This window comes from Colletotrichum siamense, assembly GCF_013390195.1.
Source record: "Colletotrichum siamense strain Cg363 chromosome Unknown KSG_Cg363_contig07, whole genome shotgun sequence".
NCBI classification, from domain to species: domain Eukaryota; kingdom Fungi; phylum Ascomycota; class Sordariomycetes; order Glomerellales; family Glomerellaceae; genus Colletotrichum; species Colletotrichum siamense.
In genome coordinates this window covers 44383-60669 of record NW_023501020.1, presented here as the reverse complement: position 1 = coordinate 60669, position 16287 = coordinate 44383, and the positions used below count along the sequence as shown (strand labels likewise).

General features: G+C 50.0%; 7 protein-coding genes across 7 annotated transcripts; 5 read left to right on the top strand and 2 right to left on the bottom strand.

The window, feature by feature from the left end:
• Positions 1 to 51: 51 nt before the first annotated feature.
• On the bottom strand, positions 52 to 1076 carry nat (Arylamine N-acetyltransferase; the record flags this gene model as incomplete). The annotated part of the gene is made up of 2 exons (XM_036642191.1): positions 52 to 631; positions 715 to 1076. The coding sequence occupies 2 exons, from the start codon at positions 1074 to 1076 to the stop codon at positions 52 to 54; spliced, it is 942 nt and encodes a 313-aa protein (XP_036492547.1).
• A 574-nt stretch (positions 1077 to 1650) lies between these two features.
• Positions 1651 to 3750, top strand: ACX1 (Peroxisomal acyl-coenzyme A oxidase 1; the record flags this gene model as incomplete). The annotated part of the gene is made up of 1 exon (XM_036642190.1): positions 1651 to 3750. One exon carries the CDS (start codon positions 1651 to 1653, stop codon positions 3748 to 3750), a length of 2100 nt encoding a protein of 699 aa, XP_036492546.1.
• A 989-nt stretch (positions 3751 to 4739) lies between these two features.
• Positions 4740 to 6293, top strand: GIT1-0 (Glycerophosphoinositol permease 1; the record flags this gene model as incomplete). Its single annotated transcript, XM_036642189.1, has 2 exons — positions 4740 to 4921; positions 4976 to 6293. The coding sequence occupies 2 exons, from the start codon at positions 4740 to 4742 to the stop codon at positions 6291 to 6293; spliced, it is 1500 nt and encodes a 499-aa protein (XP_036492544.1).
• A 201-nt stretch (positions 6294 to 6494) lies between these two features.
• tdiE-0 (putative methyltransferase tdiE) lies at positions 6495 to 7143 on the bottom strand (the record flags this gene model as incomplete). Its single annotated transcript, XM_036642188.1, has 3 exons — positions 6495 to 6549; positions 6617 to 7036; positions 7094 to 7143. The coding sequence occupies 3 exons, from the start codon at positions 7141 to 7143 to the stop codon at positions 6495 to 6497; spliced, it is 525 nt and encodes a 174-aa protein (XP_036492531.1).
• Positions 7144 to 8828: 1685 nt separating this feature from the next.
• CIH1-1 (Intracellular hyphae protein 1) lies at positions 8829 to 9368 on the top strand (the record flags this gene model as incomplete). Its single annotated transcript, XM_036642187.1, has 2 exons — positions 8829 to 8888; positions 8943 to 9368. The coding sequence occupies 2 exons, from the start codon at positions 8829 to 8831 to the stop codon at positions 9366 to 9368; spliced, it is 486 nt and encodes a 161-aa protein (XP_036492129.1).
• Positions 9369 to 12324: 2956 nt separating this feature from the next.
• rutD-1 (putative aminoacrylate hydrolase RutD) lies at positions 12325 to 13185 on the top strand (the record flags this gene model as incomplete). Its single annotated transcript, XM_036642186.1, has 1 exon — positions 12325 to 13185. One exon carries the CDS (start codon positions 12325 to 12327, stop codon positions 13183 to 13185), a length of 861 nt encoding a protein of 286 aa, XP_036491871.1.
• A 1835-nt stretch (positions 13186 to 15020) lies between these two features.
• ywnB-1 (Uncharacterized protein) lies at positions 15021 to 16036 on the top strand (the record flags this gene model as incomplete). The annotated part of the gene is made up of 2 exons (XM_036642185.1): positions 15021 to 15294; positions 15357 to 16036. 2 exons carry the CDS (start codon positions 15021 to 15023, stop codon positions 16034 to 16036), a joined length of 954 nt encoding a protein of 317 aa, XP_036492451.1.
• Positions 16037 to 16287: the final 251 nt, after the last annotated feature.

Genomic DNA, 16287 nt, shown 5'->3' with positions numbered 1-16287 from the left:
GGGAGGCGTTCAATAGCGTCTACAGGAAAGTTGAATAGGTCAAAAGAGTACTCACCCGAGTCTCAAAGGTGACGTTAGGATGCCATCCTTTTCGGTCTGCGATAGTACGATGCTGAATACATTCTCGAGAGACTCAAGACGACTTTCCTCCGTGTCGCATGCTTTCACAAACTCCGTTTTGCCGCCCATATTGTGCTTCACAGTACCATTGACCAACATCTTCTTGCCGTAGATCTCCTGCTCGTTGCTATTGCTGGAAGCAATTGTTCGCCGCAGAAACTTCGCGACGAGGAGGTTGCGGACCTGGTTACTGTCGGGATGTGTGCTCATCCAGTGATTGACGACGCCCCAGTCAGGCAGTAAAAATTCGATTTCCGCAAAGGCGTAAAACGAGTTCCACGGCTGAGAAGGGTTGTTACGGTATTGGTAGATCCACTGTTTGCTGGAGTCTACTCGATGCGCTTGCGTAGGTAGCCAATCCTTCGCAAGACGTATTTGTTGCGTTCCGAGATTGTTGTGAACAAGGCCTTCAACCAATGGTATTGGCTTTGTTGCACCGTCGCCGCCAAACGCAACGTCTGAATGGTATTTAGAACCATCTGCGAATGTCACAATGTTTACAATATGACCCCTGAGGAGGCAGGGTGTCAGAGGGAGGTAGAATTAGTACCGGATATGGACCGGATATGATGAATGGGGAACTAAGTGCCTTACCAGCCTGGGAAGTCGCCCTTTGGCACGCCCTCAATGCGTGGTCGAGTTCTGACACCAGCGGTGTACGCGTCAAAGCCCAGAGCCCGCAGGATATGGTTGTATAAAATCGCGATTTCCATGCAAAACCCACCGCGTCCGCGCTTGTCGGTGACCATTTTCCTGAACAGGTACTGAGGATCGAGACTGATGTTGTGTGATGGGTTGTAATGCAGAGACAGGTTTTCGTAAGGTAACGTTGAGATTGTGTGGACGTGAAGCATCGTCAAAAACTCCAGAGTAGGCGGTTCATGGCGGCATCGTTCAGGAACGCCAATGCATTCTAAGTAAAGACTGACCTGGTCTGGTGAATACGCCGAGGTCATCTTGGCAATCGCGCGAAACACACGAAAAAACAAGTCATAGGGCTGCAAAGCTGCAAAAACGCGTCCAGAAAAGGCGATTGAGTTCGGAACGATGCCATGGTAAATATACATGTGATCCAAACCCGTCCGTAACTCAGGCCGTGAGTCACCAGCTGGGCCGTGTCAATCCGGCGGTGTCGTGACCGAAGTACCGGATGTTGCAATAAGACGGCAATATCACCTCGGCTCGTAGCGTAGTACCGAGCATGTCCGATGATCGGGAGATGCGCCGCGAGATTTAGCGGGTCAGTCTGCTGAAACCCCGGATCTCTCGTCGGTCTACGTGTCAAGTCGAGGACTGGGTCTAACTCGAAACAGTAATAGCCGAGGCACTTCTCGCGCGCGCGCGTCATGAGAACACTCCGAGAGACGGAAGACGCCCCCTGATGAGCATTAGACTTCACGAGTAGCCGGCACGGCCGAGGACGGGATTTCTACAAAATCTTATCGGTGCCATTCTGAGACCTCCATTTCCCCAGACAGTTCCTGCAGTCTTCATCCCACACTCCACAGCCTCCGCAATCACTCAATCACCATGCCGAATACCCCGGATTGGGTCAAGAAGCTCCAGCCCTCTGGGCCCCAGGGCACAGAGCTCCTGGCTCAGGAGAGGGCAAAGTCCAACCTCAATGTCGACCAGCTCGCCACTTTCATGTTCACCAACGAGGCTCTCGAGCGCAACGAGAGGATACTGAACATCCTCAAGGCCGATCCCGTTTTCGACAAGACGCAAAACTACTTCCGAGGCCGCGAGAGCCGCATTGAGGCTTCGCTGGCAAGAGGAAAGAGGCTATTCCAATTGAACAAGCAGCACAACTGGTCCCGCGACGAATACCAGGTTGCCAATGAGCTCATCAGCGAGCCCACGCCTTATGGCTTGCACGCCAGCATGTTCCTTGTTACCCTCCGCGAGCAGGGCACTCCGGAGCAGCACAAGATTTTCCTCGAGCCTGCCGAAAACTACGAGATCATCGGATGCTATGCTCAGACCGAGCTCGGCCATGGCTCCAACGTCCGCGGCTTGGAGACAACGGCAACATGGGACCCTGCCGACAAGACCTTCGTCATGCATTCCCCCCACCTGACAGCCTCCAAATGGTGGATTGGCTCTCTCGGAAAGATGGCTACCCACGCTGTGGTCATGGCCCAGCTAATCATCAACGGCAAAGCCCTCGGCCCTCACCCATTCGTTGTTCCTATCAGGGACAAGAACAGCCACGAGCCTCTACCGAATGTGCACGTCGGCGATATCGGCCCCAAGTTCGGCTACAACACAATGGATAACGGATTTCTGTTGCTGAACAACGTCAAGATCCCACACAACCACATGCTTGCCCGCTTCTCGTCCGTCGACCCGCAGACAAGCAAGTACAGTAGGCCCGCGAACCCATCTCTGGTTTATGGCACTCTCACTTGGGTGCGCTCGAACATCGTCCTCCAAGCAGGCTCCGTTCTGGCTAAAGGTGTTACCATTGCCACCCGCTACTGTGCTGTTCGCCGGCAATTCCAAGACCGAGACGCACCTGCGAACGAACCTGGTGAGAACCAGGTCCTCAACTACACCATGGTACAGATCCGACTGCTGCCACTTCTCGCCGCGACATTCGCGCTGCACTTCACCGGTCGCGGTATGATCAACTTGTACAACGAAAACCAGAAGCGCATGAAGGCCGATGCTGGCAAGCTCAGCGATTCTACCCGCAACCCGGGCCCTGAAGAGCTGAACCCCGGAACGGATCTGCTTGCCGACCTGCATGCCACATCTTGTGCCCTGAAGGCATATGGCTCAACCGTTGCGGGCGAGGGCCTCGAAGTCTGCCGTCGTGCCTGTGGCGGCCACGGCTACTCATCTTTCAGCGGCATCGGCAGCTGGTACGCTGATTATCTTCCAACACTGACCTGGGAGGGTGACAACTACATGCTCACGCAGCAAGTGTCTCGTTACTTGCTGAAGTCGGCACGTGCGGTACTGAAGGGTAAGGCTGGAAACAACGATACCACAAGAATCCTTACTGAGTTCCTGCGCCGCCGCGATATTGGTGCGGCTTTCGACGTGCTAGGTTCTGACGAGGACCTGGTCTCAGCATTTGCCTGGCGTGTCTCGTTCCTCACCTTCGAGGCTCTTCGCCACAGAGATGAGGACAAGCAATCCTGGAACAGTTTGCTCGTTGACTTTTGGCGCCTCAGCACTGCACACGCTCAGTATATGGTGGTGAAGAACTTCCACCAGGCGCTGAACGACAAGTCTACTACCGATCAGCTGGACAAGGATACCGTTGGGCTTCTGCACAAGCTGTTCAGATTGTATGCCCTGACAACCCTCGAGCGTGAGGCGAGTGAGTTCTACAGCTCGGCGGCTGTGACCGTCCGCCAGATCACCCTTGCGAGAACCAAGGCTGTAATGACCTTGCTTGAGGAGATCAGACCTCATGCCGTGCGGTTGGTCGACGCGTGGAAGTTCGACGATTGGGTACTTGACAGCAGTCTTGGCAGATTTGATGGAAAGGTTTACGAGGACATGTTCAAACGGGCCAGCGAGGACAACCCGTTGAACAGCGTCACCTTTGACCCTTACCCGAACAGCAAGGTGCTGTTCAAGAAGGACGAGAGAAAGAACCTGAGAAGCAAGTTGTAATTATGGTACAGGTTTATAGACAGACGATCGTTTAGAACTAGAGTTCATTTTGGTAGAGAGTGGTAGACAGTTGGTTTCGCTCGGCGCTGGGGTTTTGTAGACTGAAATAACATTGAAGAAGCTTTGATTGGTCATTGACAACTCGCCGCAAATGGTGCACAATCTCCCTGCTTCCAGTCCATGTTATATGGTATGGTGTCATCAAAGCTCTCGTTCAAGTTATCTGTACGGATCACATTAAAAACGCAATAATCAGTGGCCACAGAGCGTGATCAACCTACTTCCACACTGGGTTTGGTAGTGCAAATCTACTGGACAGAAAACACAGGACAGCCATTCGACGGGGCTCAAAGCAACAGTAGTTGCAATTCTCAGTTTGGCTCGAAACGCCAAACGATTTCTTCAGCAGAAGTAAGCTTGACTTCAACGAGACGTAATCAGCCCGAGATTCTAGCTGGAGAGTCGACCGGCAATAACGTGCCGAAGGAATCGCATCTTTTCAAAGTGGGGTTAGTGAATGGCAGCACGTGGAATAATGCTTGTTTCGTCTTGGCTTCCTAAGGCCTGCCCGGAAGTCGGCTTCGAATGTGACCCCACGCTGGAATTACTATGCAGTAGTTCCCGTCACGGTTTGCGCGTCGAAGCGGGCCCTGAACAAGAATGTCTCGAATTAGAGTCGCGGAGACTCTCCACGTGTGACTTTTGAAAGATCCACTACAAACAATGAATCCGTTGGAGCATCACTGACATTGACTGCAACGCATCGGCAGGAGTCCGAGAGGAAAAATGAGACCAATCACAAGAGAAGAATCGCATCACCAGGGCTGGAGGGTCACATCTCAAGATATTGGGCTCAGTTTGTATCTTCCCTTTTGGTCCTCCGCCGTGTGCCCACCTCCACAGCCTAGGTAATCATATAATTAAGACGGAAAACCTCACCCTGCCATTGATGTTGAATGTTGAATTCTGCTTTCCAACCATCTATCAAAATGTCTGCAACGAATGATCCTACGAAGGAACTCGTCCCCGACGTTGTTGCAGCTGCCAGCGATACGGACGGCCAGCCACCGGCGGAACTTGTTTCTGCTAGAAAGCAGTCATGGAGCGACATTTTCACTATTGCCTGTGCCGGCTTTGCTTTGATTAGCGATGGGTACCAGAACAACCTGATGTAAGCTTTCATGAGGATGAAAAGACTGCTTGATTTGTTGACTGAACTCCATAGGACTATGACAAACGTCGTCCTCAAGGCGGAATATCCTCAACAGTACACGTCCGTAGTCAGCACTCGGGTTTCCAACTCTCTTCTCATCGGCGAAATCATCGGCCAGGTTACTATTGGCCTCACCTGCGACTACCTTGGGCGCAAGTTCGCCATCATTTTGACGACCGCCTTGATTGTTTTGGGCTCGATTCTGGCAACCGCGGCCAGTGGAGTCACCATTGATGGCATGTTTTGGATGATGACTGTCGCTCGTGGCATCATAGGCTTCGGTGCTGGTGGAGAGTATCCCGCCTCTTCAACATCTGCGTCAGAAGCCGCGAACGAACACTCTCTGAAGAACCGGGGCCCAATTTTCATCCTCGTTACGAACTTGCCGCTGTCATTTGGCGGGCCTTTGGCAGTCAGCATCTTTCTCATTGTATTCTCTGCCGCCGCTGGGCCTCAACACCTATCGACGATCTGGCGCGTATGTTTCGGAATCGGATGCGCTCTGCCTTTGACAGTATTCTACTTTCGACTGAAAATGCTGAACTCCAAATTATACCGCCGCGGAGCAATCAAACGTCATGTGCCATACAGATTGGTAATTCGATACTATTGGAAGCGCCTCATAGGAACCGCTGGTGCATGGTTTTTATACGACTTTGTCACCTTCCCAAACGGCGTTTTCTCCGGTGTCATTATCTCATCTGTCGTCAAAGACTCCAGCATCAAGTCTACTGCAGAGTACCAACTCCTTCTCGGCGCTATAGGTCTGCCCGGTGTTCTTCTGGGTGCATACTTATGCGATCGAATCGGCCGCAAGAACGTCATGATGCTGGGATTCTCTGGCTATCTTGTATTTGGCCTGATAATTGGGGTGGCATACGACCAAATCACCAAGATTCTACCTCTTTTCGTAGTTTTCTACGGCCTGATGCAAAGTTCTGGCAACATGGGACCGGGTGATATGCTTGGGTTGCTTTCTTCAGAGTCCTATGCAACCGCAGTTCGCGGAACCTGCTACGGCCTCTCTGCTGCAGTGGGCAAGGCTGGTGCAGCGATCGGAACACAGGCTTTCACACCAATCCAGGCTAGTCTTGGAAAGCGCTGGACATTCATCATCGCGGCCATATGTGGAGTTGTTGGCGTTCTGGTGACTTACTTCTTCGTTCCGAACCTGAAAGGTGACGATCTCTCAGAAGAGGACGCCGGGTTCCACGCGTATCTACTCAGCCAGGGCTGGGACGGTGAAGTGGGAGAAAAGGACACTCCAGGCGTGGTTGGAGACGAGCCTGAGGTTAGAGTCGCACACGAGGGCAGTGCCAAGAAGACATAAGAGACAAAAGCATCACATGAGAAAGTTGGATTCGCGGAAGGGTGAGTCGGAAAATTTGGGCAGAAAAGCCCAGCAAGAAAATCAACGGCCCGAAAGAACGACCTGATTGAGCTGCATGGAACCTTGAACACAGCCAACAGCACTTGTAGATGGCAAAATTGAAGTCTTAGCCCACGAACCACAGCGGCCAACCCCCAAACATCAGGCAATAGTATCTTTCGCCTCCATCGGTGGCTTTTGTGCATAAAGGACGTGCCTAGAGCCATGGTCAGTCCCGACTTTTACAATCATATGTAGTTACTGCAAGAAGAGCAGCAACTTACTGGTTGACCAAGATTTGAGCTGCCCCCGACTTCAACTCTTTGCGCATATGGCTGAGCATGACAAGCACCTCCTCCTGAGTCTTACCCAAGAACCCACAAAAGAGCTTGAGAGTAAAGCCTTCGAGACCGTCGAGCAGCTGACTGAGACAAATCATACCCACATCTCTGAGTTGCGGATCCTTGGCCCACTGCCCACTCGGGGCCTTGAACTTCTGAGACTTGACATTATCGAACACTGTGCTACGCAGCCAACTCTCAACCTGACTACCAGGGCGCGCAGTACGTCCCATAGAGTCGAATGCCGTGAGGTACTTTCTGTTCCACTTGAAGACAGCGAATTCCTCGGTGTACGTGTTGTCCTCTGAGTAGTACAAATCACCCATTTCCTGAAATTCAACCCAGCCACCAGGGTTCAAATGACTAACCAGTATCAGAAAGAACATGGCCTGTGCATTCAAACGAGGAATCAAGACGTACTGGTAGATATTCTGGATGAGTTTAGGCCAGTCTGCGATAGCGACGACCATATACCGACAGAAGATGTAATCATACTTTGCAACACCAACCCAAGAGCTCTCAACATCATCGATCTCTTGGACCCTTTTGAAGGCGTGGGTGATGTTTCACTGAGTACTGCCTGTTGCGTGTGGCACTTGAGCAAGCTATAAGTTTCAGTTCTGCGCATCACTTGTTAGTTACGGGAATCCCCATTCAGAAGACCGCACTTTTTACATTGCTAGTACGCGGTAAGATAGTCGAGTCTTTATCTGTTAACAGTAAGCGGTGGGTAGTTGAGATGAAATACTAGGCTGGGATTTCCACAGATGATTGACTCCCGGGATCGATGAATAAGTAGTGAAAATTAGATGAAGAGTATTCATTATTCCTACCGGCGTATCAACTGCAAGAATCAACTCATTTGACACTCGGTCAGTAGTCAGACGCGTCCTCAATGGAAGCTGTCTGGCAAAGAAAAACCCACCCGTGCAGGTGGGCCACCACGGTCTCGGCCGAGAACCAGCCATGCGGACCAAGACCGGGCTCACCGAGATTTTGTTGCACCGGCATTTCAAGACTTTGCCTACAGCAATCTGTCTTCCTGATCTTGAAACGAACTCCGATTGCCATTGCGAAAACAAGCTTGACCAGAGCTATGTTATAGTTTTCGACAAGTCCATTATGCAATCGACACAAAGCACACCTTTTTAATGTATTCAAGTTACCAGCTCATTCATCGGCACTTGTAAAAAATAAGATCTCACTGCCTTGCCTTTCAGAGTCTCGCTACTGTCCAATATCCAAGCCAGTTGACTACCCATGTTGGGATATCAGCAGAGTCCCAATCATTTGGCACGTGTGGAGTGGACTCGGAAGTTTTCTTTCGCGGCGTACGAGTCACGCTGAAGTGTCGTGACCAATTGTCAGGGCTCTCTGCTTTCAGTCAGTGCGGGATTTGCACGTATCGTTGATAAGCTTCCTGAGGTAGATCTTACTCCTATTAAGACCAATTGCCTCTGATGATGTGGTAATGGCGAGGTTCGGCTAGCGCAAACGGAGACGACCATAACCTCACTTAATCGCTTGGCGCGCGGGACTCAGACTCACGTTCATGATATGATTGCAAAGACAGAGTAAGGCTGGGCTCAAGGCGGGAGAAAGACAGCTGGTGAAACCAGGTCCAGGGTGAGATTGGTGGACAAATGAAATTCTCAAATTCTGCATGACTCTGCACACAGAGTGCGTTGACACGACTCGTCGACAGGGATGCTGGCCTCCAACCCAAAAGGACAACCCAGCTCGAAAGTCAATCCGACATGCTAAGGTTTATCGTGGTTAGCAACTGAAAAGAAACCCCACTAGAAAGAGGTGAGCTCATTTCCAACACTGGTGAATACGGATATCGGCGAACGCAAATGAACCTAAATTGATGAAGCCATTTCCGGCGTCGCAGACTCGCGAGACAGCGCGGGATCATCGGAGTTTCCCCAGAGGTGGTTCGAGTTCCAGCTCCTTGTTGATGGCTTATTTATTTGCAGCGTTCGCATCCATCACTGCGGACGCCCTCTTTCCTTCGGCTCTCCAACCAACTTCGTCGTTCTTTCCACAAACCTCCAACAACTATTCTCAAACTTTGATCTGCTAGATCTATCCACTCATTTCAATACTTCCTGTCTCTTAATTACTACATAATTAATCAACAACTTTCGCCAAAATGCAGTTCTCCATCTTCACTGTCCTTGCCGCTGCTGCCAGCGCTGTCGTTGCTCTTCCTGTGCGTCATGTCACTCTTCTTTGCATCCAAAAGAAGCAACTAACCAGCTCATAGGCAGCCACTCCTACCGCTGCCGCCACCGCGACTCCCTCTGCCACTTGCGGCAAGATTGGCAACTTCCACAAGACCACTGTCAAGGCCGGACAGACCTTGACCACCATCGCGCAGCGCTACAACTCTGGTATCTGCGACATTGCGTGGCAGAACAAGCTTGCGAACCCCAACGTCATCTTTGCTGGTCAGGTCCTTTTGGTCCCCGTCGACGTTTGCAACCCCGACAACACCTCCTGCATCACCCCCACTGGGGAGGCTACCTGCGTTACAGGCGGACCGGCTACCTACACCATTAAGTCTGGCGACACATTCTTCGTCGTTGCTCAGAGCCTTGGCATCACCACTGACTCCCTTACTGGCGCCAACCCCGGTGTCGCTGCTGAGAGCCTCCAGGTCGGCCAGGTCATCAAGGTCCCTGTTTGCTAAATGCCTTAACTACCTTGAAGCTTTCGCTGGGTGCGAAGAGTTCACACGCTCCATGCCCACCTGAGGTCTCTTTTAAATAATACATAGAAAGGCAATAATAGGATACTTGTCATTCTCATTACGTTGTGCAAAAGTTTACATGGTGTTATACCTTGTGTAGAATGGATGAGCGTAGTGTTGCGCGTCGGCGTCCGCGTCGGCGAGCTGAATCTGCTTATTCTCTTGCATGCCTATTCCCAAGGCCACCTTGAGACTTTCACTACAGTCATTCTTTGTTGCTCCACGTCCTTCAGAAAGGAAGACCTTCTCTGACTTATTCACGTGCAAACATAGATTGCAAGAGAGCGATGACATTCGTCATCATCGAGTGATAATTCTGCTACAGACTTCCTTGTTGTATGCTACGCATCCTCGGCAGCTCTTGATGACACCTTGCAATGAATGCCAACCTGTTTGACCAGCCAGTAGTTCTCATGCCTTGCAGTCTGGGAATTCACACAACTAAAGTTGAACCTCTTCACCAAAACAGGGATCAGTTTGTTAATCTCGAGCAGGCTAACATTCTTGCCAATGCAAGTTCTGGAGCCTGTTCCAAACTATCGGAAGGGAAGGTCAGTAGCTGCGCTGCTCCTACCCAAATACTGGCGTATCGAAGAAACATGTTGACGTACCGGGATCCAATTAGCTTCCATCAAAGAAAGCTTGTCTTTGTCGTCATCCAGCCATCTCTCAGGACGGTATCGGTCGGCATCAAGTCCAAATATACTACTATTTCGATGTAAAACCCACGTGTTCACGCCAACTACAGACTGCGTTTCTCATTTTAGCAGACACGAATGGTTCAATGACCTGGAACTTGTTTGTACTTACTCCTTCAGGGAAATGCGTTCCGGCGAGGGTTGATCCACCTGTTGGGACGACACGCGCTAGAGGAAGCCCGGTTGCAGGGTGTAACCTCAATGACTCCTTTACGCAGGCTTGTAGATAGCATAATGCCTGCGCAGCTTTGAATGGGATGAATTCCGGATCCCCAAGTTCTGCGAATGTGGCATCTATTTCCTGGCGCAACTAGACTACTTTTAGCATAGCGTTCACAACTGAACTTCTACCAAGGTTTGCTGAGAATAACACACCTTGTCTAGAACGTTTGGGTTGGTTATGAGGTCGTACAAAATAGCGCAAAGGGAGATTGATGTAGTATCAGAGCCGGCTCCAATGTTGGTCATGCAAGTGGCGAAAATCGCGCTGGAAGGAAATTTGTCCGGATTCTCATCTTGTAGACGAAATAATTTTGACATGAAGTCTTTCCGCACGGCACTTTTGTCGAGCCGTTCGCTGTCATAAACCTGTCTTCCGTTTTCGAGTTCGCGAGTGGTGAAATTCGCAACGTGCATCAACCCGGCTGCAGGCAGTTTGGTAATAAGCCACCAAAGAGGGCGGTGAAGTTCATGCTCAATACCAACAAGCGCGCAGTACTTGAGATAAGCGTGAAGGCTCTTGAACATGCCCAGATTGTCCTTTCCGGAATCGAGAAACCCAAATCGCTTTCCAAGCTGTATGTGAACAAGAAAGTCAAAACAATTCCAGACAGTCTCCAGGAAATAAGAAAACCCACAGTGATTTGACTGATGACATCAAATGCGTAGCATTGCATCCAGAATTGCAAGTCAAGAATCCCACCCGACTTTGACAGGTGTGTAAGGCGAGACACAAACTGTCTGATGCAGTCTTCCACTTCTGGCTCCATGTCTTTGAGAGTTGTCACGGAGTAGAGGTTTGCCACAATTCTTCGATTAGCAGCGTGACGCGCGCTGTTTCGGTCCGTGAAAAGATCGCACCAAGGCGGGTTGGGTGCGCTGGAGGCTTCATACCATGCTGCCTAGGGAATCGATCGAGTCTTGTCAACAGATGGAGATTTAATGAACGAATCGAAGCGAAGTACTACCTTTGGAAATCCCTTGCCGATTCCATATATGGTTTTGATCACAGCCGGGTCATCGATGCTATACTGATTTGGCGCTATGCGCACAACAGGGCCTAGTTTATGAGTACACTCATCCAAAAAGTCTGCTGGAACAAGAGCTTAGGCTTACCATACGTCCGGTGAAGGTCGATATTGACTTGATGGAAGGTTCCTGTGCTAACCTGCTTCAAGTACCATAGCCGTGAGATACGAGCTGGAAAGGGACCTGGCAATCTCCTCAAAGAGGAAAAGGTTTCGAATAGAGATGGGAGGGCGAATGCAAAACCCAATAAAAGTGCAGAAGATAATAGAATGATATGGGCGATTGGATTGTCGAATACGGACATTTTGACTTGTAAGTGGATTCGTGTGATCTGATGGATTACTTCAAGCTTTTGGAAACAGACTCTGCTGAGTTAGTGAGTCTATTCTTGAGGAGCTCTTCAGCATGCAACTGTTTAAAGCCAAAGAAATTCTCGTAAAGGGTAAACTTGTTCTAGGCAAAGTTAAAGATATCTGTTAGTCGTCTAATTACGAAGCTTGCCCATACTTGAGATGAGAGTTACACCCTGAAGATCTACGTCACCAGCGTGGGAAGGATGTGACCTACCCCATATTCTACCAGAGGGCGGCTCCCACGCTCACGCACTCCGCAAATTTAGCCCTTCCTTCCCCACAAACACACGGTTACCTGGTATGCTGCATGTCACGAAGCTGAAGTCCATGTGGGGTAGGTAAATAATACCTAGTATCTAAGTACGTTTCTTGCTACCGGTGTGCGCCTTTACCCCACATTCAAACAACCTCCACCCACGACGACGAGAGAAGCAGGGACGGGAATGACTGATCTGGGTTGATTCAAGGTATCTAGCTGTTCTAAGGCTTTCTATGTACAAGTATTGCACATTGGTTTCGTCTTGACTGGAGGAAACATACTGTGTTCAATTTAATCAGTGAAAACAGAGCAGGCAAAAAACACCACAGCCTATCAACATGCCGGCCTCCAAACGCGAGACCATTCGCCACCCGAATGGCCAGGTCTCAGCCTACATGCTGGACAGTTTTGTTGATCCCTGGCGACGTGCAGAGACAATTCTACTGCAACATGGCTTCGCTCGCACGGCTGATCATTTCTACCACTGGGTGCCGGCTTTATCGCGACATTACAACGTACTCCGGCGAGATCTTCGCGGTCATGGAGAGTCGAGCTATCCAGAACCTGGCCAGGATGACGCCTACGACTATTCACTTGCCACCATCATGGAAGAGATCAAGGACACTTTGGATCAGTTGAACATAGAGAAGGTCCACTTTGTTGGAGAATCGACTAGTGGGATGCTTGCCGAGATATTTGCAGCAAAATACCCTCAGCGTGTGCTCTCAGTCATTGTTTGCTCGTCACCCACTCACTTGCCGCAATCTGCCCAGGAGTTTCTGGCGTTTGACAAAGGGTCTTGGCCGGAGGCTTGCCGTCAACTAGGGTCCCGAGAATGGGCTAGGCGTCTTGCTGCCGCGAATGGGACAGTCGCCAGTGATGACCCTGAGTATCTAGCCTGGTGGATTGAAAAGGTGGCCGCGAGTGATGGGGAAGGGCTGGCAAGCTATGCAGACTTTCTGAGTCGATTGGACGCCCGGCCATTTTTGGGAAGCATCACCGCTCCGATGCTCATTCTATCACCCACGAACAGTGCTTTGGTGACAGTAAAATCCATGGAGGAACTTGCAGCGACAGTGCCCAAGGCAGAGCTTGGCATCATCGATTCCAAGGGTCATGAGATATACGCAGAAGCCGCCGACGCCTGTATTGCTAAAATAAGGACGTTTCTTCAGCATATCGAAAACAAAGAGATTTAAATTCAACAAAATAGAAATAGTTTAATATCTGAATTGTCTCCATGAAGCCCCTGATTACCGAATCGGTATTTGAGGAGTCATGTTCATTAACATGAGTGGCATTAGGCCTCTGCGGACCAGTTCGAGCATCAGTGTCGATGTCTTCGAATCCCGATTGGTGCTCTACATTGACTGAAGAAGCAGGTTCTATGAATTAAGGTTAAAATGTGACAACATTCATCGTTTGAGGGGATTTCTTGGAGACATATTTAAGACACATAGTAATAGGTAGGTTTGGATTAAGAGAACGGATCTTTAATTGCGAATCGCACATGTGTACATCACGCTGAGCTCACGTCTGAATGCCCGACAAAGTGGTTCTAATCCTTGTCTTCCCCCGTAATGTGAAGATATACAGATGATCCGTCACGATCCTGTGATGACCCCATATTAGCCTAACATAAAACGTCAAGACATGCATGTGCCATCACTTACAAAACAGCGGGGATTCTTTGATGCCTCCTCAAATACAGCATAAGCGGCTTCTGCCATTGAGGGCTTGAGATCTTGACGTCGGGCTGCTTCTATTCCCAGTGAAAGGTCTTTCAGAAACATTTGTGTTTTGAACCCCAGCCGCCAATCATTGCTGCTTGGTGCGTGAGGCACCACGCCGGGCACTGGGCAAACATTGTCTCCCATGAAAGACTGCCCAGTTGAATTGTGAATGATTGTTTGGAGTATCTTTGGGTCAACACCAGATTTGACACCAATCGCCATTGCTTCTGCGACCAGTAACAGGACGGAGCACGAAATATAGTTGTTGCTGATCTTTGCGACAAGGCCGGAGCCTACACTGCCACACCAGAATAACTTCTGGGGATCACCCATCAGCGAGACTGTTCTTTCCAGTCTCTCCGTTGATTTGTCACCCGGCTGCGGTGCAGGATGGCCGATCATGAATGAAAGCGTGGCTGTTTCTGCGGCAGGAACGCCCCCCTAAACTTTGATTAATGCTGAATTGTTTGATGCTGGGGTGCAACGGCACCGCTGCCAAGCGGTATGCTTACTGAAACTGGGGCATCAACATACGTGCCTTGTTGCGTTGCTTCAATGTGAGCAGCCAACTTCCGAGCTGTGGCTGCATCGATCGTACTGCACTCGAGCAAGAGTCTACCAGGATTCTTTGGGGCGACGCTGATACCGTTTTCAGGACGTAGAAAAACATCTTCGACCTCTCTCCCTCCCGGCACCATTGATATCACCACTTCAGCGCTTGCAGCCACATCTCGTGGTGATTCAGCTATCTTGACTGGCCCCAGGCTGCCGAATTCGTTGCAAAACCTTGCACAAGCTGCCTTTTGTACGTCAAAAACGTACAGAATCGAGTCATGCGGAAGTTTGCGGCGAACAGATGCGGCCATAGGATATCCTATGGCACCAAGGCCTGCGTTCACGTAAGTGACGTCGAAAAGGATGTCGAGTCTGGGCTAGCACAACCTACCAATAAACCCTACGTTACAATCCATGTTGGCTTGTATGATTTAACAAGAGTATGAAAGATTCTCCAGAGAAGCTCAATGTCTTTAAAAAGATGCCTAGAAAATCAAATGCCTCTGCAAAGCTAGCGAAACCGGGAGTATCTAGGGCGCTAGGGTTCCCCACACTCGATCTCAAAACAGATTCTACAGCGACCATTCACTCCCCCACCTTTACCCCGCGTTCAACAATAGGTGCGTGATGAACGATGGATATGATGGACAAAGATCTTTACGAGCTACCATATCAATAGAAACTCCCCGGACAAAATTTGAAGACCTGTGTCTGAATCATAATTCAAAAACAAGTTCAACACCGTCATGCCTGAAGTACGTCGACCGCTGATTGTGGGTGTTATTGGCCCTGCGGGTTTTGGAGGCTCCTATTTGTGCGTCGAGCTCATCAATCGTGGTCACCGTGTCATTGGAATATCCCGTAATCCACAAAAGCTTGGAAGCCATGAACGTTATGAACCTCGAAACATCGATTTGGAACAAGCAACGGAAGCTGATATCTACGGGGTCATCAAAGACCTTGACGTTGTTGTAAGCGAGTACGGGCCGCATACCGGTGGTCATCAAGCTCTGCAGTACAGTACGTCTCATTGTTCAACTTTCGGGTGCCAGTCTTAGTCACTGACTTGTTACCTGTCGTAGTGCCTTTCATCGAGATGATACGAAAGATTGTTCTTGCTGTCAAGCGCGCTGAAACCAACTACTTCGTAATGGTTGGTGGTACTGGTAGCCTACACGTGCCCCACGAAGATGGCATATGTGTGGCAGACAGCAAAGATTTCTTCTTGGCATATCGACGCGGCATATCCGACAGCCATGCACATGTGACTTACATGGAAGAGAGACTGGGACCGCTGGGAACAGCTTTGCGAGCATACCGAGATGCGCGCCTTTTGTTGAAAACGGGAGGTGGGAGCCAGCAGAACGTTTCAAGGGCAAAAGCCACAATCAGTGAATACGAGGCAAACATCAAGGCGCAACAGGATGCAGCAAGCGGATTCATCAAGGCAGCTCGAGCTAGCCTGTTGTTTTTCGAGGGAAACACCTCCTTCAATTGGACTTATGTCTCCCCGAGTGCGTTATACCGTCCGGGTAAACGCACAGGCAACTTCAACGTTACGCTGGGAAACCTGCCGCTGAAGGACGGTCCCAAGGGTGATAATCCCTTAGATGGAAGACTCCTGGGGATTTCAGCCGCTGATCTTGCGATCGCCATCGCTGATGATATTGAGACGCAAAGATTCAAACATCAGCATTGGTCTGCCACAGCCGACTTACCAGATGACACACCAACTCCATCCTATGTAACTATCGAGTCATGATAGATATCCGCGTTTGGACTGTTAAAATGCAATTCGAGCCAAATAGAAGAAAGAAAAGATGTTGATTCCTGCCCAAATCACCCAAAGCTGTGGTTGATCACATGTTTATCGCGGAAGGAGGCTCCCCACAAAGTGAGATCATCTGAATGTGGTCGTATGTGGAGTAACAGAAGACCCTGGTAGGTACTGAAAGGCAGGGAGAAAATTGTTAAAACGACTGAGGCACGGGCGATTTGGTTAGCCATTACTCA